This window comes from Chelonoidis abingdonii, chromosome 1, assembly GCF_003597395.2.
Source record: "Chelonoidis abingdonii isolate Lonesome George chromosome 1, CheloAbing_2.0, whole genome shotgun sequence".
In the NCBI taxonomy this organism is placed as follows: Eukaryota; Metazoa; Chordata; order Testudines; family Testudinidae; genus Chelonoidis; species Chelonoidis abingdonii.
Genome location: NC_133769.1, coordinates 149,974,195 through 150,001,852, shown reverse-complemented (window position 1 = coordinate 150,001,852; position 27,658 = coordinate 149,974,195). Strand labels below are relative to the sequence as shown.

At 44.5% G+C, this 27,658-nt stretch overlaps 1 gene segment (V, D, J or C); it reads right to left on the bottom strand.

Moving 5' to 3' along the window:
• Positions 1-10,834: 10,834 nt before the first annotated feature.
• Positions 10,835-26,571, bottom strand: LOC116838111 (T-cell receptor beta-2 chain C region-like). The segment is given in 6 exon segments: positions 10,835-11,057; positions 12,928-13,034; positions 13,825-13,842; positions 14,273-14,608; positions 22,886-22,940; positions 26,410-26,571. Coding segments are annotated over 6 exon segments (690 nt in total).
• Positions 26,572-27,658: the final 1,087 nt, after the last annotated feature.

Sequence of the window (27,658 nt, the reverse complement as noted above, 5' to 3'; positions counted from 1 at the left end):
ACAAAACATAAAGAAGGGAATGACCTGGGAAGTCATTCCCATTTTTGTCCATGCTCCCCGGCCGACCTCAGTGAGGCCAGCCAGGAGCACCCATGACAGCAGCAGATGGTATAATTGACTGGTAATGGTCATTGTCAATTTCCAAAGCAGCAGACAGTGCAATAGGGCTGGTAACTGTCTCTGCTATCTTGCAAAAGCAAATGAATGCTGCTGTGTAGCACTGCAGTACCGTGTCTGTCAGCAGCATCCAGTACACATATGGTGACAGTGAAAAAACGCTAAACGGGCTCCATGATTACCATGCTATGGCATTTGCCAGGGCAATCCAGAGAAAAAGGGTGCGAAATGATTGACTGCCGTTGCTCTCACGGAGGAAGGATTGAGTGACGACATTTACCCAGAATCTCCCACGACACTGTTTTTGCTCCATCATGCATTGGGATCTCAACCCAGAATTCCAATGGGAGGGGGAGACTGCGGGAACTGTGGGATAGCTATGGGATAGCTACCCACAGTGCAACGCTCCAGAAATCAACGCTAGCCTCTGAACATGGACATACATTGCTGAATTACTGTGCTTAGTGTGGCCACGTGCACTCGACTTTATACAATCTGTTTTAAAAAATCGGTTTATGTAAAATTGGAATAATCCCATAGTGTAGACATACCCAAAGAAGTTCCTGGCTGCAGCAAACTGTAGATTTCTGGAAAGATAAAGGTGAAGTGCATGGAAAATAAAATTCTGACAATTATAGACACGTGTACAGCACTTTCAGATTGTTTGTTTCTTGTCATCCCTTGCTGAATTCTGTCTAATTAAATTGTGAGCACTTAAGTCAGATTTTTCATACCATAAAGCATCATACACCTATGGTGCTGTTTCATATATACAGAGTAATAATGACGTTGAGCTACAAGGGAAAATTTCAGGGTGGATAACTAGAAAACATTCCCTCACAGTGAGAAAATGTATTATCCTGTGCTCTAGTTAACTGGGAGAAAGGTGGAAGCCCTGTTACTTAAAACTAGCCCAGAGGCAGCCCTGGAGAACAGAGAGTAGAGAACAAACCTGCAGTGACTATGAGGAAAGAGAGGGTGCTGACTATGAGGAAAGAGAGGGTGTATATGCAATCAGCAGTTCTCTTTCAATGCCTCACGTTTGTCATTCAAGAGAGACCCAGAAAAATCATGTTTTTCTCATTTTTGAAAACAGGTCAGTGACCTACAAAGACCCACAAACCCCTATTTTTCATGTGACATATCAGGAGCAACGGCTGCTTTTGCAAGCAGCCGCTGCAGCCTTCTGTGCAGCAAGATTATGTGATAACACAAGGCAGCAAAACCACCAGCCTAGGTGGGACAGATAGGCACTCCTATTTCAGTTTAACATGTGCCTCAGAGTGAAGTGCGGTGGGTGCTGTGGAAAGAGGTGATGATGAGTTACAGAAACGGTTTCACAAGCAAATGTTAAACCGCATCCTGTTATGTATAAAATTCAACAGCTATTCTCGTAAATGAACAATACCAAGGTTGGTTAGGCTCATAATTTAAGCCATTCCCTTGCCTCTCTTAATCTGCGTACAAGGCCTTTTGAAATGTTCTCTGCCATCCCATGCTGAGCTCTCCAGCTCCATCTCACCCTTGAACTGCAGCACTTGCTACTGTTGCAGCCTTGGGCTCCCCACACAGCTCTACCAGTGCCCCTCAGTCCTGCCCTAGAACCACCCCCTGCTAGTCCAGTCCTGGGTTCCCCACACAGCTCTGCCAATGCCACTCAGTCCTGCCCTGCAGCCCCTGCTATTCCTGTGCTGGTCTCGCCACACATCTCTGCCAATGCCCTTGAGTCCTGCCCTGCAGCCCACTGGTATTCCAGTGTTGGGCTCCCCACACAGCTCTGCCAATGCCCCTCAGTTCTGCCCTGTAGCTCCCCTGGTATTCGAGTCCCTGCTATTCACTTCCCTTTTCTAGGAGAGATTACTAATAATACTGAAGTGCACAAATGAGGACTACAGTGATTTTAACCAAGCCTGCTAGGCAGCTTTGTACGTTATCATTTTCCCTTAGCCTTTTTGATGCTGTCCTTAGATCAGTATTGCATTGAAGCCCTTCGACAATAATGATTGAACTCTTTAAAAAGATATGGAAGTTATGTCTCTATAAGTAAGAATTTATCCGCCCAAGCGAGAGTATTGCTGTCTGAATCCCTGCTCATTACCACAAATATGGCAATGATATTGTTCCATTACTAGATGGAAAAGGTAGAATTATCAATAATAATGCAGAAAAGACAGAAGTGTTCAGTGAATATTTCTGTTCTGTATTTGGGGAAGAAACAGATGATGCAGTCTAATCACACAGTGATGATAACACTCTTTCCATTCCATCAGTATCTCTGGCAGATGTTAAACAGAATGTACCAAAGTTAGATATTTTTTAAATAGCAGGTCCAGATAACTTGCATGCGAGAATTTGAAAAGATCTGACTGAAGAGCTCTTAGTGGACCATTAATATTGATTTTCAATAGGTCTTGTAGCTCTCTGTAAGTTCCAGAAGACTGGAAGGAAACTAATGTTGTGACAATTTTTAGAAAGGGTAAACGGGATGACCCAGGTAATTACAGACCAGTGAGTCTGACATCGATCCTGGGCAAGATAATGGGCAGGCTGATACAGGACTTGATTAATAAAGAATTAAATGTGAGTAATGTAGTTAATGCAAATGACCTTGGGTTTATGGGAAACAGATCCTGTCAAACTAACTTGATCTCTTTTTTTGATAACATGACAAGTTTTTGATAAAGATAATAGGGTGACAATATATTTAGATTTCTATAATGTGTTGATCTGGCACTGCCTAACATTTTGACTAGACTAGAATGATATATTAAAAACTGGCTAACAGATAGTTCTCAAAATGAGAGAGACAATGCGGGTGAGGTAATATTTTTATTAGCGCAAATTGTGTTGGTGAGGGAGACAAGTTTTCAGGCTACACAGACCTCGTTTTCAGGTCTGGGAAAGGAACTCCCAGCATCACAGCAAAATGCGAAGTGGAACAGATTGTTTAGCATAAGTAGCTAACACATATTGTAAGGGACCATTCCAGGTAGAGTGGCCTAACTCTTGTCTCTCTCACCAACAGAAGTTAGTCCAATAAAAGATATTACCTCACTCATCTTGTCTTCTGACTACCTAATATTCTACGATCAACACAGCTACAACTACATTGCATAGGTCTCGAAATGTAATTCTAAACTGGAAATAGTCATTGAGTGGATGTATTTCAAGTGGGGTCACATGGAATCAGTTCTTGGCCCTATGCTATTTAACATTTTATCAATGACCTGGAAGAAAACATAACATCTTCACTGATAATGTTTGCAGACGATACAAAAATTTCAGACAATACAAAAATAACAAATATAACAGGTAGAGAACAATGTGGATTGCTTGCTAAACTGGGCACAAGCAAACAATATGTGTTTTAATATGACTAAACATACATGTATACATCTGGGAATAAAGAACTTACATAATGGGTGACTATACTGGGAAGCAGTGACTCTGAAAAAGATTTGGGGATCATTGGGGTTAATCAGAAGAACATGAGCTCCCAGTGTGACTCTGTGCCAAAACACCTAATGCAATTTGTGTTGTATAAACAGGAGAATCTCGAGTAGGAGCAGAGAAATGATTTTATCTCTGTATTTGGTATTTTTACAACGGCTGCTGGAATACTGTGTGCATTTCTCGTGTCCATAATTCAAGAAATATGTTGATAAATTGGAAAGGCTTCAGAGACGTGCCAGCAGAATGATTAAAGGATTAAAGAACCTGCCTTATAGATGCAAATGCTCAATCTATTTAGCTTCACAAAGAGTAGGGTTAATTTGATTTCAGTCTATAAGTATCTACACAGGAAACAAATATTTAATAATGGGATCTTTAATATAGCAGAGAAAGGTATAACATGATCCAATGGCTGGAAGTTGGATCTAGACAAATTCAGACTGGAAATAAGGCGTAAATCTTTAAGAGTGAAAGTAATTAACCATTGGAACAATTTACCAAAGATTGTGGTGGATTCTCCATCACTGATCATTTGAAAATCAAATTTAAATGTTTTTCTAAAAGATCTGCTCTAGGACTTATTTGGGGGAAGTTCTATAGCCTGTGTTATACAGAATTTCAGACTAGATGATCACGATGGTCCCTTCTAGCCTTGGAATTTATGAATTTATGAAAACATAAAACTAGAGATGGGCATGAGTCACAAAATTCAGAACTGGATTTGAACTTATAGAATCTGGGGGTCTTTGGATCCTGGGCTTTGGCCTGGACATATCTCTACACAACAGATGTCCTTGCTTTCCCTCACTGTGCCTTGGGATTAAGTGAGCTGCCTCTGATTCACTCGGTATTTAACCTGAGGAACCCACTGCCAAAGGATATTAATTTAGTAAGAGCAAAAAAAGGTTAGATAATCTTATGAATGAGGGTATTTGTAGGGACATTGCCTAGGGTTATCAGTTCTCCTGCTTCACTGTCTGTGATGAGGAAGCAGCAGAGAATCCTGTGGCACCTTATAGACTAACAGAGGTTTTGGAGCGTGAGCTTTCGTGGGTGAATACCCACTTCGTCAGACGCAGGTAGTGGAAAATTTCCAGGGCAGGTATATATATATGCTACAAGCAAGCTAGAGATAACAAGGTAGTTCAGTCAGGGAGGGTGAGGCCCTGTTCTAGCAGTAGAGGTGTGAAAACCAAGGGAGGAGAAACTGGTTCTGTAATTGGCAAGCCATTCACAGTCTTTGTTTAGTCCAGAGCTGATGGTGTCAAATTTGCAAATGAACTGAAGCTCAGCAGTTTTCTCTTTGCAGTCTGGTCCTGAAGTTTTTTTGCTGCAGGTAGCCACCTTAAGGTCTGCTATAGGTGGCCAGGGGTTGAAGTGCTCTCCTACAGGTTTTTGTATATTGCCATTCCTGATAATCTGATTTGTGTCCATTTATCCTTTTCCGTAGTGACTGTCCAGTTTGCCGATGTACATAGCAGAGGGGCATTGTGGCATATGATGGCGTATTACATTGGTGGACGTGCAGGTGAATGAACCAGTGATGGTATGGCTGATCTGGTTAGGTCCTATGATGGTGTCGCTGGTGTAGATATGTGGGCAGAGTTGGCATCGAGGTTTGTTGCATGGATTGGTTCCTGAGCTAGAGTTACTATGGTGCGTGTGCAGTTGCTGGTGAGAATACGTTTCAGGTTGGCAGGTTGTCTGTGGGCAAGGATTGGCCTGCACCCAAGACCCGTGAAAGTGTGGGATCATTGTCCAGGATGGGGTTGTAGATCCTGATGATGCGTTGGAGGGGTTTTAGCTGGGGCTGTATGTGATGGCCAGTGGAGTCCTGTTGGTTTCTTTCTTGGGTTTGTCTTGCAGTAGGAGGCTTCTGGGTACACGTCTGGCTCTGTTGATTCGTTTCCTAATTTCCTCGTGCGGGTATTGTAGTTTAGAGAATGCTTGGTGGAGATTTTGTAGGTGTTGGTCTCTGTCTGAGGGGTTAGAGCAGATGCGGTTGTACCTCAGTGCTTGGCTGTAGACAATGGATCGTGTGATGTGCCCGGGATGGAAGCTGGAGGCATGAAGGTAGGCGTAGCGATCGGTAGGTTTTCGATTAAGAGTGGTGAATCGTGACCATGACGCTTATTGCACCGGTGTCAAAAGTGGACTCCGCGATGTAATTGTTCCAGACTAACACGGCATACCCCTCTACATACTTGACACCAGCGCAAGGCACTGATTTAGCCGGTTTATGGGAGTGGAAATCCATCAACCTTCATGGAAGAACTTGTCACCAATACAGACAGGATACATCTTCCTTTCCAAATGCAAACGGGATCGGACACAACACAAATGGACAAGGTTAAAAAACCACTGCTATCTACATACAACAGACATCAAGTTGGAGAGATATGCCATACACTGTCAAAGAAACTGAGGAACCAACCTGACAGATCCTATACAAGCAAACAGGGAAAACATACCAAAAAAAAAGCTCTCAACCTGGAGACACTTCAATATAAAAAACTTCCATAAAAACGGACTTCACTAAAAAATACAGGAGATCCTACAGCACCACTTCACATCATCTCTACAAAGGAAAAGGACTGTAAAGCTGTAGAACCCCTACCCTGAACACATGGGGACCACCAAAATCGTGGTCCCCTAACACCACCCAGCAAATTGTCATCTTCTCAACCACACACTCAAGCCAGAAAAAAACGTCTGTCCTATCATCGGAGGATCACTTCTTCCCTGCCCTGCACCGCCCACCAACATGCATGATACAGCTGTGGCGACGAAGCCTACTTTCGCCGTCGCGACTCAAGAAACTCTCAGGGAAACACTGAAACAGTGCACTGATACACAGGTTACCACCCACAACAGCACAAAAAGAAGAACTCCACATGGGAGACTCCTCCTGAGGGTCGAAATGACAGTCGGACCTATACATTGAATGCTTCCCGCCGACGTGCCACAGGGCAAATGTGGAGAAAACAACGACGTTTGCCTTCATAACCAACGCTGCAGAACGCAATGCATCCCAAGCCTCAAAAAACCACCCTGACGACTTATCACAAAGAGGCTGATAAAAGGAGGTGCTGTTGTCATCAAATGAACGGTCTGACTACCAAGAACGGAGGCCGCCAAGACAACTCTCCAATACCAAATTCACAGGGCCACTTCCCTCAGAATCACAACTAGATACCTAACATAAACTGACCATGCTACTCCGGACACTCCCTAACACTAACACCAAAAAAAACAAGCAGACCGAACCTTAGAGCCACCGACCCAGGAGTATTTCTCAACTACCAGAGATCCACAAACCGGGAAAATCCGGAGCCCCAATCCATTCGGGCATTGGCACTTCCATGAAGGACTGTCATGGATATGGGACTCTCTACTGCAGAAACCCATGGCCACCCAGCACTCCCAGCTACTCCGTACACCACGGATTCCTGAGGAAACTACAAACGCATGGTCACTCCCAGAAAACACCACTAAGCCACCATGGATGTAAAGCTCTCAAAAACCAATTCCCACAAAAACACAGATGGAATACAAGCTGTCAGGAAACAGTATGCGCCGATGATGCACACAGCACAAATGAGCTGCTGAGCTCTGTGCCTTTAATACATCACAACACAACTATTCAAGTTGAGTCGACAAATACATATAACGTGCCAGATCCAGGGCACTAGCTAGGGCACCACGCATGGCCACAAAATAAATACGCCATCATATTTTAGGCTTGACCTGGAACAGACGCTTCTCAGCTCTCGTCACTCACGCCCCTTTGCCTACCTAACGCTTAGCATTGAATGAATCATTCATCATTGGACCCATGGGAGGAACTCTAGAAACAATTCCACCTCAGTATCAACAACCCACCCACACACCACACACACTACACACATACACGGGAGGTCCACTTTCAGATCCACCACGGTGCTGCAAATAAGCGATGGGTTTACATCAATATTTAACACCATCATATCGAAAACCCTACCGACCCGCTACGCCTACCATTCATGCTCCAGCTTCCATCCCGGGCAACATCACACGACCATTTGTCTACAAGCCAGCCACTGAGGGTAAACCGCATCTGCTCTAACCCCACAGACAGAGACAACACCTACAAAAATCTCCACCAATGCATTCTCTCAAACTACAATACCGCCGCAGGGAATGACGGGGAAGTGACATACTAGATCAACAGAGCCAGACGTTGCTACCCCAAGGACCCACGGCAAAAGACAACCCAAGAAAAGAAACGCAACAGACTCCAACTTGCCACACATTACAGCGTCCCCAGCGGCTAAACCCCTCAACGCATCACAGGGATACGAGGGAAAATCACAACCACTCATCGGACAATGATCCACACTTTCACGGGTCCTTGGGGTTTATGGCAGGCCAATCCTTGCACAGGACAAACCTGCAACCTGAAACGTATCTATCACCAGGCACTTGCGACACCGCACCAAGAGAACTCTAGCTCAGTAACCAATCCATCAAAGAAAACCTCGCGATCCAAACTCTGCCCACATATCTACTACCAGCTACACCACATTTAGGAACACTAAACCAGATCAGCCATCCATCACACTGTGGTTCATTCACTGCACGTCCACCAATTAACTATAACGTCCATGCATATGCCAGCAATGGCCCCTCTGGCATTACATCGGCCAACTGACAGTCATACGGAAAACAGATAAATGGACACAAATCAGATATCAGGAATGGCCAAATAGGACAAAAACCTGTAGAGGCACTTCAAACCTCCTGGCCCCACTTTAAGCAGGACTTTAAGTGGCATCCATGGCCAGGCAAAAAAAACTTCCAGGGACCACGACTCTGCAAAGAGAAACGCTGAAAAGCTTTCAGTTCATTTTTTTGTTTGTGTTGCGCCCAGTGCTTGGCACGCAAAAATTGACACCATCAGCTCCTGGACTAAACCCAAAGACTGTGAATAATGGGGATTGGCCAAATTACAGAACCAGTTTCTCCTCCCTTGGGGTTTTTCTCCACACCCTCATTAACTCTGGCTAGAACAGGGCCTCACCCTTCCCTATGACTAACAACCTTGTGTATCTACTCATAGCTTGCTTGCCTGCAATATTATACTGCCCCTGGGAAATTTCTTACCTACCTGCGTTTGAACGAAGTGGGTATTCACCCACGAAAGCTCACGCTCCAAAACCTCTGTTAGTCTATAAGGTGCCACAGGATTCTCTGCTGCTTTCACAGATCCAGACTAACACGGCTACCCCTCTGATATGTGATGAGGAAGAAACTCCTCTTGTTGTATAATATTGTACCATTTTTATCTGGTTTCCACTACTAATCCCCATTAAAAACCATGAAATGTATGAAACAGAACAACGTGTGTTATCTATTTTTCAAGCTTACAACAGCACTGACCGCTAAGCAGTATATGGTTCCCATTTTTCACTATTGTCCCTTTCCCTTCCTTACTTCTACACCACTATAATAGTAAATGGCTTGAAACAAAATGTGCCATTACTATTATGAGAGCCCTTCTAGTGGTAGCAATACTACTTTACATGTGGTGCAACTCAAAATGTTACATGGTGAAAGAAGTGAGCCAATATGGCTGCCTCTTCACTACAAAATCCACCATAGCCTGGTGTCATTATTTCTTGTGTTATCTTCCAAATTTCACCTATGTCTACTCTACAGAGGCTATGCTGGCATAGCTATCTTAGCATAGCCTCCTTGCGTATATGTAGCCCATACCAACAGAAGTTTTTGTGTCCATGTAAGCACACCTCCTCCCTCAATGATGTTAGTTATGTCAAAAGAAACAATCTTCTATAGGCATAGCTGCAACTACACTCAGGGCCGCCCAGAGAATTCCTGGGGCCTGGGGTCCTCGGTGGCAGGGGGCCCCCGCTTCGGCGGTAATTCAGCAGCAGGGGCATCCTTCCGCTTCAGGACTCGCCGCCGAAGGGCCTCGAAGACCCGTGGCAGGGCCCCCCTCCGCCGAATTGCTGGTGAAGTGCAGCTGGATCTGTGGTGGGGAGCCCCTGCCGTGGGTCTTCGAGGCACTTTGGCGGCGAGGGGTCCCGGTGTGGAAGGACCCCAGCCTCCAAATTACCGTTGAAGACCCGGCTGCACTTCAGTGGTGGGTCCCACTTCGGCGATAATTCGGCGGTGGGGGGTTCCCCTGCCGCCGAAGACCTGGAGCGGAAGAAGCTCTGAGGGCCTGGGCCCGGCAAGAGTTTTCCGAGGCCCCGGAGCAAGTGATGGACCCCACTCCAGGGGCCCCGAAAAACTCTCATGGGGGCCCCTGCGGGACCTGGGGCAAATTGCCCCACTTGCCCCCCTCCTCTGGGCAGCCCTGACTACACTGGGTATTTTGTCTGTGTAGACATGTCGGTTAGGGCTGTGTTTTTTTCACACCTCTGACTGTCATAGCTATGCCAATATAACTTTTAGGTATAGATCAAGCCTGAGAGTGTAAGCACCTAGTGTCAGGACTCTTATCTTTTTACCTGTAGAGTGCCATGTACTCCTGTGGGTTTGTGTAAAGATACTTAAGATAGATATTTAGATAGATGGACAAAATGGGGGAGAGAGAGTTAAGCTTTCATTTGAAGCATCTGATATTCTCCGTAATCAAAAATGGGACTGAATGAGATGGAACAGTGTTTTTTTCCCAACATAGCAAGAAGTAAGATACTAGTGTAGATGGATGCATGGTTGTCTCCTGGTAAACTAGTAGATGGGATGATGCTAGACTAGATGGCCCAATGCTTTGATCCACTGTAACAGGAAGGAGAAAACCTGACTAGTGGGAACAATGAGTTTCTTTCAGTAAAGCAGGAAGTGGGTTCCTCTTGGCAAAGCAGAAGGTGTGATACGAGAGTAGGGGCACAGTGGGATGATGTCGCATGGAGACTCCCTACTGTAATGGACTCATATACTGCAGCCAACACAATTGCTACATAATTCACACTTAGAGACACACACAGAGACCCCTTGAGAGATTAGACTACAATTCTAGCCCTTCAGCTCAAGAAACACAGGTCTCTTCCATTTACACTAAGAGCGACAACTCAATCCCACTTCCCTACTTAGCTGGCAGTGGCGTTAGGTCCCTTATCCTTTCCGTGGCCTGACATCATTCACCCATGTATTTACAAACAAAGCCAGTCTAACACACTATGTTCTCTAAGTTCTGTGAACGTTACAGGCATTTTTGTTTCATACTTCAGCAGCAGACATAAAAATGCAGAAAACTTCATTAAGGATTTCAAAAGTGTTTATTAAAAGCTGCTGTTTCAAACAAGCAAATACAGCCAGACAACCCCAAATTGCTGTCTTTGTAAATTTATTATAACAAAAGCCTAAGTGCTGTGCTGGTTTTTGAAAAAAATCAGGACTTGTAAAACTAATGCAGCTGCAGCTCCTTCTTTCTCCAGGTAGCTGTATCATCCACCTAGGGCCAGCTTCTTCTACTGCACTAGCTGTGGGAGGGAAGGGAATAGAACTGGAGATTAGTCATGGGTCACCACAAACCACTGAGAACCAAGCAATGATCATCCTGTGATTAAAACACCAGGGGGAGTAGCAAACAGTCAAGTTTTCCATAGTGCAGCTTGTTCATGTACAGCCATCACATCTCCATTCTGGGTCATACATTAAGGATCTAGATAGATTAATTCATGAGGCGACATTAAAGGAACTAAATATGTACTGGGTACCTAACTGACAGAAAGTTGATTAAATTAGATCAATATTTTAATAGATAGATAGATAGACAGATAGATAGATAGATCAGCTGGTTCTCCTTTCACTTATGCTGGTGTAAATCAGGAATAACTCCATTTACATTAATGGAATCACACCAACATAATACTGGTGTAAGGGCTAGTCTACACTAGAAAATTAGGTCAGTATAACTATGCTGCTCAGGGGTGTGAAAAATCCACACCCCTGATTGACAGAGTTAAACTGACCTAATCCCTGGTACAGACAGTGCTAGGTCATCAGAAGAATTTTCCCATTGACATAGCTACCACCTCTCAGGGAGGTGGATTACCTCCTCTTACAGGAGAACCATTCTCACCAGTGTAGGTAGTGTCTTCACTAAAGTGCTGCTGCGTTTTAAGTGTAGACAAACCCTTAGTAACAGAAAAATCAGGGTCACTGTGTTTGAATGGTGTAAACCTCAAGGATAGACACAAATTGACTCTGGGACTAGACCTCGTGGAACAACCCTCTATTAGCTGGTGAGGGGGAAGAAAATGGACAAATTGTGACCAAATGTGTCTTTTTATCTGTAATTTCTCAGATTCCCACTGCTATCAGCGAGTGCAATAGCTGGAGGGGATTCACTGCTATTTTATTGTTGGTGCTTCCTGTTAAGTAATGATCAGAGATGTATCTGATGGGTGAAACCTTACACTGAATTTTCCCATTCAGTCACTAAGGCTATGAAAGTTTCTGTACAACAGAAACAGTGTGGCTTCTGCTTGACTATGCTGAAAGCCTCATGTGTGATTGGAAAAGAAAGAGTCAGCTCAAATGGCCTCAAGATATTTCCGATAAGCACTGTTAAAAATAAGAGAGAATGGATGACTGCAAGCACACCACTAGATAAATAAGCTTTCTTAACTCACTCTTTCTTTCATTTTTTATTCTTTCTTTCTACATATCTGTTTCTCTCTCTTTTTCTTTCTCTTTCCCTCACATCTTTTCTGATTCTCTTTCTCAGGGGTTCTCAAACTTTTGTACTGGTGACCCCTTCCACACAGCAAGCTCTGGGTGAGACCCCCCCAACCCTTATACATTAAAAATACTTTTTAATATATTTAATGCCATTATAAATGCTGGATGCAAAGCGGGGTTTGGGGTGGAAGCTGACAGCTCGCGATCCCCCATGTAATAACCTTGCGACCACGAGGGGTCCCGACCCCAAGTTTGCGAACCCCTGCTCTTTCTGTTCTCTCATTTTTCCTCTGTTGTTTCTCTCTCATCTTTCTTCCTCTTCTCTCAGTTTTGTTTCATTCCCCTTCTTTTGTCTTTGTCACATTTCACTCTTCTTCTTCTTTCTCTTCTCTCTCTCTTGCATTCTCTCTCTCCCTTTCTCTCTCAACACTTGCACTCTTTCCATCATTCTAGCTTACTCTCTTGCAAAACAGGAGGCGCAGAGACATGAGGGGAAAAAAATGCTTAAGTGAACTTTTCTGCATCTTAAAAGTTGTGGAGATTTCATTTGGGGTGGTGGTGGCAGAGGTTCATGGCTGTTCTCGTTTTGTCCAAACTAGTCCCCTCCTCTGTTCTAGTTAGAATGGACCTGGCCCAGAGGGCATAGAATAAGAAACCTCCTCTCACCTTCTTCCTTAGCATTAGCCCCATCACAAAGACCCCATACAAAGCGCTCTTGAAAATGAGCAGAACGTACACACTCATGCCTGCCATTGCACTTCTCTGATACGACTCTGAAAAGCAAGGGGGAAAATAATACATCAAAACCAACAGAGAAGTGAAAGATTTCTTTGGAGAATTTACCCAGCCCAGATTGGGGGTATTTTAATCCTGTAGATTAGCAGAAGATGGTGCAATGCTTATCTGTAAAATCCACTGACTGCCCATTTGGCTGCCTATAGCTGTACCACCAGGGAAAGCTGGATCTCCAAATTGGTTTGAAGTTTTCTAAGGAAAACAAAAGAGTCTGAAGAAGTGGTGGTGACTCAGAAGGTGGCAGCCTTCCCCCAAAGATAACATTGATCCCAATACATCAGTGTGGTGCAAGGGGGTGCTATGCTGCAGACAGTGGGGTATGTGACTCAATAGGGGGTGCTCTCCCTTCTGAGTCAGTACTGATCCTAATGACCCAGTGTGGGCTTAGGGGCTCTGTGTTGCTGAAGGTTATATCTTTAGGATGAGATCGAAAGCTGAGGTCCTGACCACTGGTGGTTAGTACAGGTCCCACAGAACTTTGTGTGAGTGGAGGGGTGTGAGTCCCAGTGTGTGTGCCTATGCACATACTCACACGTGCACATTCACATCTCTGTGAACCAAGAAACATGTACACACATGTGCACCCACACATACAAATATGCACATAAGCACATGCACACCTGTGCATTACAGCATGAATACACATGCTCACACACACAAACATCCACAGCATTACATCACTGTATACATACGAGCATGCACACCTGAACATTCATGTGCACACGCACACATGCATACAGTACAGAGGGAGAAGGGGCTTTAACTGACCTTCTGAGACACTGCAATCTGAAAGGAGAAACAAGCAGAAGTTAGTATCTGAGATCAGCTATCTGTGCCTTTTACAAGGAACTCCCAGTTTCCCACAATTAATTGGGTGGAGGAAGGGGGGAGGGAGAATTATTTGTCTATTCACTAGCTTGTAGGACAGCTGATTTGGATTCCAGTCCCAGTCTCAGATTCAAGGGCTGGCAGAGGCTGGAGTGTGGCAAACAGTGAACCTGGTGCCCCAGGGTTTAGGAAATTGCTCTGCTTTGCAGAACTCTGCAGTGACAATTCCCACGCTCGGACTCTTTCTTGGGACAGCAGTGATTTAAGTGGTGATGCCCTGGTGGGCTGGGCAGGAGCCCTGCCTTCCATTCCAACTCCTAACCCCAGAGGTGGGAATGCTGCAGAGGCCAGACCCCAGCACACTAAGGCTTTTGCGCTCAGTACTCACCAGCTACACCACTGATGACTTTATCATATGATTTTGTCTCATTCCCATAGAACTCAACAAAGCACTGGAATCTGTTCTTGGAATTGGACCATTCCTGGTGTGAGATCCTCAAGCGGCTGGTCAGTGAGAATTTTTCTTTCTTTTCACCCAGGAGAGGTTCGTCCGTCCTCACCCCCTCTTTCCTCTCAACATCGTTCACCCGCCAAACCAGCTTGATGTGGTCAGGGTAGAAACCTGTGGCCAGGCACACCAGGGTGGCCTTCCTTTTCTCTTTAATCTCCTGCTTCGACGGTGGAAAGATGGCCACTTCAGGGGCAGTGATTTTGGACAAATCCTCTGGAACAGAAATCAAGATGACACAGAGAGTCCTGCACAAACCCTCTCATGCCTTCTGCCAACAACCCCTCCCGGATTCATGTATCTGACTCTGTTGTGGGAGGAGGGAGATGCTTCTACAGGCAGATTCAATGCCCTCTTTAGAACTCTACACAGAAGGTCCATCATTTTAAATCAAAAGAGAAAATTATATATTTTTATTACTCGAGTCTGAATCAGTAACCACTGTATGTGTACCATTTCCATTAAAGTCAATAGAAACTGTTGGTTGCAGATTCTGGCCCCAATATTTAAACAAGACAGCTACAGAGCAAATGTAAAGTCTCTATATCTAGTCATTCATTGAGCCCTGTTGCTCTGTAATTCCTTACTGCATTGGGGTGCTCTGTGTTTCACCTCAGAAAAAGATGCTGAAGACTGCACCCTCCTTTTGCTAACCCAAACTTTCCAATCTCTCAGCAAGCTCTCCTTGCTTTCTGTCCCGCAATTTTAAAAAGGACAAAAGAAATAAAAAATCCAGCCCACAAATATCCAAAGAGAAGCTTGAGACAGAAGCTCAGGACTGTGAATGTTTTGTTATTTAGCAAACAAACAAACCCTTCCTTACCCAGGACAGTCAGTTTGGTTCCTGTGCCAAAATACTGTTCATATCCAGAGCACAGAGACACAGGGCAGTAGTAAAACTAAGCAAAGTAGCAACTTGCAGTTCAAGGGCTTGACTCTACACACTCCTCACACAGGCCGAACTCTCATTGAAGTCAATGGAAGTTTTGCCTGAATAGGGACTGCAGGGCTAGGCCTGTGGTGTCTTCTGTAGAGACAAAATGAACATGTGAGAACAAATCTATATGACCATGAAAGGCACATAGGGAGGACCTTTGCTATTGATATACTTTCCACTTTCACAGGACTCATCAGCTTCATCGCTTCCACTACAGTTTTCTTTATCCTGCTCTTGACTTTGCAGTGGCAGAGGGGACTCTTCACCATTCCATGAGGGGAGTCAATTCCATGGCCCACTTCCTCTGGTTCATAATAATTTTTTCTTATTGTTTAATACTAGATTTTCCTTCCTGGACCCTAGGTTTTCCATCTTTGTCCTGCCACCTTCTGAAAGAGATCCCCATTCTTCCTCCACATATATTATTTCTAAAAGGAAATGATGTCTAGACAGTGCCTTACTGGACAGAGGAGGCAGTGGGTTGCAATGAACAGAGCACCAGACTCTGTGGGCCAGATTTTCAAAAGAGCTTAACTCACATTTTTGCAGCAAACTAGAAGGCCAGATTTTCAAAGGCTCAGCATGTTGGGTGGAGAGCTCTTTTGAAAATTGGGCCATGAATAAAGAGGCTTGCGTTCTGTTCCCAACTAGGCCACACCTGTTATGTGATGTTGGGCAAATCATTTACCTGATATGTGCCTCAATTTCCCAAGCTGTAAAACTTATAATGTCCACCCATCTTAGTGAAGTGCTTTGAAATTTATGGATGCAAAATACTAAATATTATTATGAAGAGTTTTCTTACCACATTCCTAGTATATATGATTAAATTAACATGTTATCTGTGGACCTGTATGAATACAACCTAAAAATCAAGCTATTAATTACGGATGGTTGAATTTTTTTTGTTTCTAATTGTTTTATCAAAAAATTGGAAACATTCTGTAGAAATGTTGAGTGAAATAATGTTTTATTGTTTCCTTCAAAATTTTTCTGATAAAAGAATTCCTATTTTTAACTAGTGCTCCTATTCATCCAACCATCCCCGTGTCTCTTCTACCAGCATTACAGAAAGATTGAATGGGCTGCTGTAATATATTGCAGAACCAGGAGCACAAGGATAAGAATTGTGAATAAAAAAATAAGGCTCACCACTCAACAACATTTCCTCATGGTGAAGGTCTGTTAAGTTGTGTCTGAAAAGAAGTGTGCCTGAGTGAGCAGAATCTCAGCCCTTATACATGGGGAAAATACTTGTTTCATTACACTTACTGTACCCCCTCTTCTCAAGCAGAGCTAGACTATTCCTTACAGCAGTGACTCAACCTTTCCAGACTATTATACCCCTTTCAGGAGGTTCTTTGTCTTGCATACCCCTAAGTTTTGCCTCACTTAAAAACGACTTGCTCACAAAATCAGACAAAAATACAAAAGTGTCACAGCACACTAATACTGAAAAATTGCTCATAATCTGTCTCTAGCCTTTCTCATTTTTACCATATAATTATAAACTAAATAATGAGCCCCAGTTTGAGAAACACTGATATAGTACATAATGCAGTATAAACAAATCATTGTCTGTACTGACTTTGCTAGAGCTTTTCAAGTGGCCCGTTGTAAAACTAGGCAAATATCTAGGTGAGTTGACAAACCCCCTGGAAAACCTCTGCGTACCCCTGGGGGATGTGTACCCCTTGTTGCGAACCACTGCCTTACAGTACACTCTCAAGGGGCTTCAACCATTTCCCTTTGGAAATTATTTCAGGATCTCTCCCCCCACACACTAGAAATAATTCCCAATTCACTATGTGAAGAATTTCTCTTTAATTCAGTTCCAGCCCCTTTATCCCTAGTTATTCCCTCATGGACTACACTTAACAAAAATCATCTTCCTCCTTAGTATTTCATCATTCCCTGTCTTTCTCCCTTGTATGTCTTCTTTGTCTGTTTCCTTCTTTATTCGTTTTTTCTTCACCTTTTTATTAACAAATCCAGCTCACTTTTCTTAAATATGTTCTCCAGACATGTCACATAACATTAGGCCCAGAATTATCTTTTCTGATATATATTGGTGCAATCACAAATCAGCAAGAAAAAAAACTCTGGGAGTGAAATGCTGGCCTTATTAAAGTCAGTGGGAGTTTTGCCATTGATGCCAAAGGAGTCGCAATTTCACCCAAGTGTTTTTCACCTTCCTTTTGCGGATCCTATCTTCTCAAAATGAAAATGCCTTTTATTGACTATGGATTTCTTAGGAAATGTAAAGATCCCACTGGGCTGCTAGAGACAGATCATGAGTTGATAAAACTATTCATTTTTCTTACCTAGAACTGTGAGTCAGGTCCTGTCTCCAAAATATTGCACTGAGCCAGAACCAGAGCACAGCATTTCCCCCCCATGCTACAAATGCCGTGGAACAGGGACTCATATCTACTTACCTGCTTTTCATTATTTCATGTTTCTCTGCTTTGTCCCTCACTGTCTGACTTACTCTCTGTCTGTCTGTTTCTCTGTCCCTCTTTTCTCTAGATTAACCCCATTAGAGACAAGTTCATCAATTTGGCTGCCACCAGAAATGCTTTTAAAAACTGATTTTTATTCTAGTCTCTTTGCCTGCTTTTCTTTCTTTCTTTCTTTCTTTCTTTCTTTCTTTCTTTCTTTCTCTTTCCACTCACCCAGAACTGTCAGCCGTGTCCCTGCTCCAAAATACTGTGTGCTTGCTCCAGTTCACAGCCTCTTGGAGCTGCACCAAAATCATCCCTCGCAATCCCCCTCCCCATCCAAATCCCACCAAAACCACTCTACGCTCCTTAGGGACTGGGCAGAACAGGGCTGCTTTGGTGGGGCTAGGGAATGCTGCCATCTCTACAAAGTGCTGTTAGATTGTATTTAGTCTATTTTCTCCTAGCCACTGCAGAATCGTTCTCTATATTCTAGTCTCCTGGGCTTTGTCCTGCCCTAGTTTTAAATAACTCAAGCAATGACACTTGCAGAGAATATTCTACATTCTGCTATCTATCCCAAAGGCTTCCCTTTTCTTTCAGTTTCATCGATCCATACTTCAAGAATCCTGCCCCTTTCACACTCCCAAACCCATTTCTCTCCCAGCATGGAGTGTATGTTATGTTATTCTATCATCATTTTCACTCACCCAGAACTGTCAGTCGAGTTCCGGCTCCAAAATACTGGATGTCTGTGAAGCACAGCTTCGCATTGCAACATCAAAACTATTCACTACCCAGTCCTGGGCTGCTCCCCACGAGATGCCATTGTTAACTCTTAAAATGCTGGACTCTTCCACAATCATAGCCAAGGGCATGCTCAAGAGAAAGTATGTGCATCTAGCCATCTAGCTGTGCTGTCTCAGCAGCATTTAGAAGACTAATATACTGTATGTGCTCCACAATGATGATTTGGATCAGACCTCATATTTCAAAAGATCCCTCATTTCCCTTTCCACAGTAATGCACCTCATCCCCTGTTTCTGCACCTCAGCCTCAACATCACCACACATTCCCAGGGTCAGTGTTTATTCTCCAAGTTCCTTCTCCCACCTCCCCTCTCCTTTATACCCCCATCCAATCTCTCTGTTTGTTCTCCCAGCTGCTGCAGAATAGTCCTATTGCTAATGAATGTCTGTACCCTGACCTCAATCTTCTTCCCCTCACCCCCTCTTCAGGGACAGATGCTACCTTAGATATTGCAATAGGAAGACAGAGTCATCCCAGGAATTATACTGGATCGGGGTGGGGGAGGGGGCATATGCACCACCTCTGAATAAGTGTAGTCTAATTGTGGGGTGCTGGCACTGCATGGGCTTCATTTCTAAGAGAGTCCAGCTAGCACCCTAAGTGGGCACTGAGCAGGGGTTCCAGATGTTTCCATCAGATGTATATGGCAATCTAGATATAGAGCATCACTCTAGGGGCCCATGTGCTCGCCCTTTTTTCCCTGATTAGATATGAGATCTCCTCCCATTCCAGACTTGAAGGAGTTGCTCCAGCCATTAACCACATGAGATTAGAACCATATACCGTCTTTCTTTCTTTCTTTCTTTCTTTCTTTCTTTCTTTCTTTGCCAATAACTTTATTAGCATGGCAAGAAAATGTTGGCAAAGTTAATACTGTGGTTGTCTCTGCCCAGGACAGGTTTAATAGCAGTAATGGGGCTGATTAGTTTGTTCTCTTCCCCAGTCATCAACTCCCTTCCTCTCCCTCTGTCTCTCTCAGTGTCTTTCCCCAAACCTTTTTATTGCTGTATTTGCCAGCCTATGACCTGCTAGCTCTGACCCAGACACTATTGCTGATATCTCTTACCCAGAACTGTGAGCCGTGTTCCCTCTCCGAAGTACAGTATATTTGCAGAACACAGCCTGACACCCCTATCAGCAAAGTTCTCGCTGGAGAGGGGAGGGGAGGGAAGGAGGTGGTGGGCTGCAGTGAAGGAGAAGTTCTCTTCCTCCTCTTTACTGTCAGCCAAAGACCCTGAAATCTCCCATCTGTCCTTCCCCAGGAGAGCAATTCTTGGCCTCTGGGTGATGAGGGAATCTGCTTGTTTGGGAGTGCTGAACACAGCATTGTGGTCCTAGAATCAGGTCATATTCCATCCATCTTTAATCCTTTCCAGCCTTCCACCTTCTTTCCACCCACTCCTCCAAGCCCACACAGGAGGCCTTCTCCTTGCATAAGGAGTGGGAGTTACTCCCAGCGTGAGTTACTTGTACCCTGTTTGGATAGTGCTTTATGCAATCCTAGCCTTCATTGTCCTAAGCAATTCTCACTTCCCTTGGGCCACTCCTCATATCATACCCTGCCACTGCACAGCCTAACAGATCTTCTGATCTGCCTGTTAAGACTACTCACCCCTTTGCAACCTGGCATTCCCCCCTTTTCCTCACTTTTATCCTGTTGATGCTATACTTACCCTCTTGCAGCACCCTAAATAATTCCTCCCTCTGCTTATCCTTCCCATGCATGTATAACGCTTTGCTGGCATTTAGTCAAGTGAAACATATTTTCTCTTAATCATTTCTCATCTTTCAGTCCCCCTCCTGCTCTGTCAATATCTTTCTGGCACTCAGGGACCCAGAACTGAATGGTGTTTTCGAGGTAGGGTCTCAGCGGAGGTGTAGAGCAGGGGTCTATACCATGCATGGCATTCTCAGTAGCGTCTGAGCATCACTGACTGGTAAATACTGGTCTCTGCCTATCTGTGTGGCAGATGACAATGTGTCCCTATAGAAGCCTTTCCCAGGGCCAGTGGCAGGCAATTGTTAGATCCCCACAGTTTTGCTGGCTGCCTCCACTTACCTAAGACAGTCACTTGGGTCCCTTGGCCGAAGTTCAGCGGGGAATTGTAAGAACACAGCATGAAACTGTTATAATCAAAGAGAGTGTCTTCAAAGGCAGAGACAGCCCAAAATGTAAAGCCCAAGGGAGCTTTGAACTCCTCTCCCTCAGCGGTTGCTGGAGGCTAGTAAACACTAGTCACAGGTGTATGGGGGGAACCTGTACATTTTGTGGTCTCAGGGCACAAGCTACTCACTGGCTTGTGCCAGCAGGTAATTGTCCCCCATGCCATGTAACGCTAGCACAGAAATATCTGTTAATAGCCTGCCCTAAACCTTTCCAAACTTTGCTTCAGGCAGCTGCATCCTGTTCTTTCCGTCTCCATTTATGTAGATAATTCCCTGTTCCTTTGGAGGGAACTACAGACTCTGATCGAGTCCCATCACCACCTTGAGCCAGCTCTCCCCTGGGTTACATACACTGAGCTCTCTCAGTCTCTCTCTTGAATCACTCAAATCATGGCACGAAGGTTTATTGCCTTGCTTTCTATATTATCTCCAGCTTTATTATTTTTAGTTCAACTAGCGAGATGTTTTGGTGAATTCTCATCCCTTCTCCGAATGACTTCCACATTCACATTCTCTGACTCCACAAGTCTCTTTGCCTCTGTCCCTGTCTGGGTTCTTCTGTGTTTCCCTTTTTCTCTCCATTTCTTTGTTTACTTAAAAGACCGAGGACCACTTTTTATCCTGTCACCAACTAAAATCAGTGCAACTGTGGGAAAAGTTAGCTCCTAAGGTAAAATTGAAATGATAAGGTAGAATGTCCACCTTTCTCATGGTTACATATTAGACGCTGATCTTATCGGGGTTAAATGGGAAAATGCCTGCTCTTTCTGCAATATGTCTAACCAAAAAAGAAATAGTTATATGGAGACAAATTCCCCCAGACAGGAACTGTAGATTTTGCTAAGCTTTGTTCACAGATACTTTGGAAGATGCATTTTCTTACCTAGAACTGTGAGCCTGGTCCCCTCTCCAAAATATACCGGCTGTGTGTTTACACAGCCAATTTGCTCACTGCTAAAACTTCCAGGCAGCACCCCAAATGGCAGTGATTATTGCCCTGAAATTTCTGTTAAGGTGAAGGAGACGTTAAACCAGGCTTCCTTCTAACCTCTAATTGGAGCACCCAGTGCTGGCATAGCATCAGTGCTATGGGGAAGAGGGGATAATGCCCCATTGGAAAGCACATTGAACTGCTTTGGAGGAGACATTAAACTGAGTTCCCTTCTGCTCAACCCTCATGGGCTGTTCCAGGTGGAGATTTGAGAACCACAGGGCACTTATTGGAAAGAGCTGCTGTCCAGACAACATTTCTTCTCTTTCAGCTAAAACATGTTGTAATGCCAGAGGCTACATACCAGTGATAGTTGAGCTCAGAACATCAGCTACATTTGTTTCCACAATATGCTGCACTTAAAGTGCTTTGGGGAGACAAGGAAAGTGACAAGCTTTGAGAGGAAAACAATCCTTCTCTAGATCTTCCCATGGACTCTTTGTCCACCTGCCTCCTTTACAGGGTATACAGGCACTAGAGGAGATATTCCAGGACACCACTGACTCTCCCGAATCTGATCCCTTCCAAAAATTTACCAGCACCTTTACAGCAGTGACTTTTAATTTGCTTGGATTTTGCTTACCTAGCACTGTGAGCTTGGTGCCCTCGCCGAAGTAAGCTACAGCGTAGTTACACAGTGATAGACCAACAGCCTAGAAACACCCCACAGCCTAGAAACACCACTGACCCCCAAGGGTCTGCAATTTCTTAGGTGGACCCTATTCTCTGCTCCTTTTACCCTTTCTTGAATGCTGAATTTACCTGGTGAAATGTCAGCCCGATGCCTATTTGCAAGCGTTTGGGAATTTGTGTGTTTGAGTCACATCATAGAAGTTAGAGATGGCAAAGATTTACCTTCCTGCCCCAATCCCATAGCGAAGGCAGGATTACCGCCTGCAGTGCAGCCTCTAGGGCTTTGTCTCAGTAGTCACTTTAAATGATCCTGGAAATGGGGCATCCTTTCCGTCTTTGCACCCTTGCAAATGGTTCTCATACCTACCGTTAGTCCCCTTTATCCTAGCTATTACATTCATTTATTCCTGTCTAGTAAATCAACCCCTCACTGCTGTCTGCTGCTGTTGTCAGACATCCCTTCACTAATGGACCTTTCTTGGGATAATAGACAGAATGGACACAAAGAAACTTACCCAACACTGTCAGCCTGGTACCCTCGCCAAAGTACTGTGGTGTATTTACACAGTGCTATGAAGGGGTACAGGAATCACCTGCCCTCAGCTATGGGAATAAGGCAGCCTCAGGGAAGTTACCAGTTGGGGGAGAGGGTGTGGATTATCTAAGGAGACACAACAGATTTCATTAATCTTATATAAGATAATGTGTCTGCTGCTCCCCATTCCCCCAACAACCTCCAAGCACTGAGTTTTTATGATGTCTTTATGGAGGACGGATATGATGAAAAATCCCTGTGTTCATTTGGAATATCTATCTATCTATCTATCTCAACCCCACCCCACAACCAAGCCCAGGCTGAGACTCCTGTTCTCATGTAATTTTAAAAGCAGTGACCCTTTCCTGCAGTCAAAGGGCAGTGGTGGTGGAGTGCATGGGGAAAGGAGGGGGTCTTCTTCTGGATTTCACCCACACCATGCTGCAACCTGTTCCTTCAGACCCTATTCTGGACAAATTTACACAAATGACTTTTTCATTTACTCTTGAAAAAGATATTTCATTGTCACCAATTATTTAATGCCTGAGCTTCTTTCCTTACCTAATACAGTCACTCGTGTCCCGGAACCAAATTGTGCTGGAGATGAATCACAGCGCTACAAAGACCATCTCAAAATATACCGCTCCCCAGAGCAAAGGTGGGGAGGGGGAACTGTGATAATCATCTTGTAACACCCAGAGAGAAGAGGAAACAGACCCTGTTTGGGATAATAGAATGGCCCAGAGGAAACTTACCCAACATTGTCAGCCTCGCCCCCAGGCCAAAGTATGGCTGGCTGTGTTACGAAATATTGTCTAATGATAAGATGGATTAGGCTGTGGGATGGTCTCCCAAAGGGAAGTGGTGGAAGCCCCTCATATGAGACACTGAAAACTGGTCTGGAGAGCATCCTGGAGAATCTCCCGTAGAATATATTCTCACCTGGAAGAGTTGGGGGTGGGAGGATGGAGAAGATGGCAGGTGATAGGCTTTTTTAGATCCCTAATTCCTGAAGTCACTTACCTAAAACAGTGAGTCTGGTGCCCTCTCCAAAGTACACGATGCTGCCAGAACACAGTGTTGCTAGGCCTGGCGAAATCAACCACAGTTTTCCCCAGCCACCCCGGGGTGGGATTCCGGTGACACTGGCCCCTCTGGGAAAAACACTTTGAGACACTGATGGAAGGTGCAGAAAGGTGGCATGTGGAGGAACGTGGATGCCTTGTGGCTTGACTTTCAAAGGCAACCACCCACATTTTATTCCTTCACAGAGGATGCCCATCTGGTGCAGACTGTCCTGTCCTGGGGGGTCTCATAGATAGAAGAGCTATTGGGTGAGCCAAAGGGAATCTCCTCCCACCGGGGTCTGTTGTGTGGTCTTGGTTGGGAGTCATCCTTTGTGGATCTGGCCCAGGAACACTTCAGGGTTGGGATGAACAAATCTTTGAAAATGTGCAGGCAGCTCCCAGTGGAGCCTGGGTGTCAAGAAGTGCACATACCCAAGGGGGCCTTGCATCCTATCCACAACATGAGGGAGGTTTTTGTAAAGGCCTCCCTAAAGAACGTATCACCGTGGCCCTGCTGTCCCCACAACCATTCAACCTCATACAAAAACATCTCCTCCCTCAGCCCCGCCCCAGAGACACCCAGCAGAGGCAGGGCCTGGGGAAATGGCAGGGTTTGTGCTTATACTGAATAAACAAGGGGAAACAGATGATGTTGCTAGAGGATGATCGTACCAAACAGACACCTGGCCGGATAGAGGGGTTCCTGAGTTTCTCTAAGCAGGAACTTGTTATGCTCTCTCTGCTCCCTCCCTACTACCCCTCACTAAGCCAAACTGGTATTTATAGCTTACGAGAGGGAGAGGGAAGCTGTGACAGGTGGGAAGCCACACAGAGGTACCCCGCCTAGACACTCGTGTACAGACAGCTGTGCAGATACAAATAAATTGTGGGCAGTGTTGTTGTAGTCATGTCATGTCAGTCCCAGGAAATTATATGTAGCTATGACACACTAAGTAATTTTCACAGACCCAAAGAAGAGCTTTGTGTAGCTGGAAAACTTGTCTCTCTCACCCAAAAAAGTTGGTCCAATAAAAGATATCACCTAACCCACCTGGTCTCTCAGATACACATAGAGACACGAATACATGAACAAGCACATGATACAAATGACACATAATACTGAGTGGTTACACAGGCATATACACACAGAAGCATGTGCAGACACACACCCAAGAACATGCAGAGAATAGCAAAGGCACAAATACACTGAAGAAGGATGTGTGCTGTCACACACATTCAGAGGCAGGTATGGAGAGTCACATGAATGCCTCCCCTCCCCAGAATCATATGTATAGATGCACATGTAAAGTCACAAACAAACATGCACATACCTAGTTAGACTCTCACCCACAGAGAACTAGGCTGAGCTGGTCAGAAAATGTTCATAGGGAATTTTATCTGACAAAGCTTCGAATAAAAATGTTTCCTTGGTTTTGATTAGCTCTAGAAATTCAGCACAGACACAGATGCATGAATTCCCACTCAATCCCAGCAGAACAGGCAATTATTCATACAAGATCAATGAGATCAGATGAGAATACTGGGAAGACACTATGGCTTTGTTATCCTTTGAGCATGAACTCAGACTCTCAGTACTTAGTTTAATGGAATAAGTCAGGGATGGGGAGAACCAGGTCAGAAGAAATAAAAAGCCACCCACCAAGCCTATGTAGAGGTTTAACAACTGTGCGTGTGTGTGTGTGTGCGCGCGTGCAGGGCATGGTTTTCTATCCTGGCATTTCATCCCAAGAACCCTGTCTCTTTTACTCATGTGGTTCCTTCATCCATTTGTATAAGCACCATGGCCTAGCTCTTCAAATCTAAATACCTTTGATGATCTGGGCCCACATGACTGAGGGACCAGCATTCCTACAGTGTCTTTGAACCCAGTATCAGAGGGGTAGCCGTGTTAGTCTGGATCTGTAAAAACAGCAAAGAGACCTGTGGCTCCTTATAGACTAACAGACGTATTGGAGCATGAGCTTTTGTGGGTGAATACCCATTTCGTCAGACGCATGTGGTCTATTCAATTGCTTTGTGACCTTTAAGCATCATGACTGGCCCTGGGCTTTAATTCTTATATTGCTTCCAAATAATGGCACCCCCAGCAGCAGAGCACCCTTAGCATCACTCTGGGGCATTGGGAACCGTACTGATTAAAGGGGAAGAAGTCACTGACACCACTCACTGCTTTACCTTGGATTTGCTTGGAAGGCTCCCATTCATATGCTGATCAGGGCTAGTCCCACATAGTGTATAAGTTCTGAACAGACCACAGCTACCCAAGGTAGTATATTTTGAGTCCCAAGTCCAGTTTTTGTCTAGCAGCTTCAGGATTTTGCAACAGTGTGTGACTGGTGGCACAAAAATACAAGGCTGAGTCCCTGGTCTTCAGCAGATCTATCTGCAGTGCACAGTGTCTGTCATTGTCACGTACCATACTGAATCTGTTGTCCCTGAAATGCTCCTCAAAAGAGGGTTCTGGGGTTCCTTTAATTAGCACTCCTATGAGCTCCAGCCCCCGCTGTGCTACCGGCTGTTGGTACCAGTACATCGAGCCATGATCTGTGTTGTTCTGATAGCAGTGCAGTTTGGTCATGGTCTCAGTTTTCTGTGTCACCCACGTGGGTACCTGGAACAGTACTACCTGCTCCCTGTCTTCACAGAGAACTGATGGAGAGATAGTAAGAGCAAAGGGTTAGGGATTTGTAGAAAGTGCCCATACTATCCTCTGCAATCAGAAAGCACGAGAACAAGGGAGAGATTAAAAACACAAGAGAATATCAACTTCATTGGGAGACCCATGTCCTGGATGTCCTGTGTCTGCCTGTCTGCAAGATCTCTTCTTTTCTCAATCTGTCATTGTTTTCTTGCATGTTTGCTTGATCTATCTGTCTATCTGTCACTGTCACTTAATTTCTTCCACCTCCCCTCTCTCTTGCTCTTCTTTCTTTGTTCTCTCTTTGAATAAGTCTCTATAAACACTTACAAGGAGTGATGAGGAGCCACAGAAGAAGTGCGTAGAGCTGAGACATACTTCTCTTTGCATACAGTACTTAACTTGAATCACCACAGAAATGTGTTACTTGTAGAGTAGAAGCAGGAAGTGACATCAGGATGATCTGGAAAACGCTCACCCATCTTGTACCAGGTCATAACTTTTCTCCTGCATGAGGGGAGGGGTACAAAACCAAGGTAGAATTGAACTAAATAAAAATAAGACCTTAGTACAGAATGGTCTAACGAGAGCTAGGCATCTTTCCCCTCCACAGGACTAGGTGAACAACATCAGTGAATCCCAGTCATAGATAGAAACAAACAAACAAACCTTTCTGTTCATTATAATTATCGAATTCTACCCTAGAGAAGCCTGATACATGAACAGAAAAAAAAAATCACAATTGAGGGAATCAGCAGAGCTGTGTGGGGAGCCCAAGACTGGAATAGCAGGGGGCTGCAGGACAGGAATGAGAGATATTGGTGGTTTGATCAGGTCATAACAGGAATAGCACTTATTTAATCAGAACTCCCACAAAATCCTGATATTGTTAGAGGGCTTATTCCTTCACCCACTTACTTCCTTGGTCCTTCTTGCATGAACAGAGAGCAACAATACCCAAAGTCCGAAGGTGCAAACAATTCAATATTTATGGGGGTGAACTTCCAGCAAGCAATGATTCCAGTTT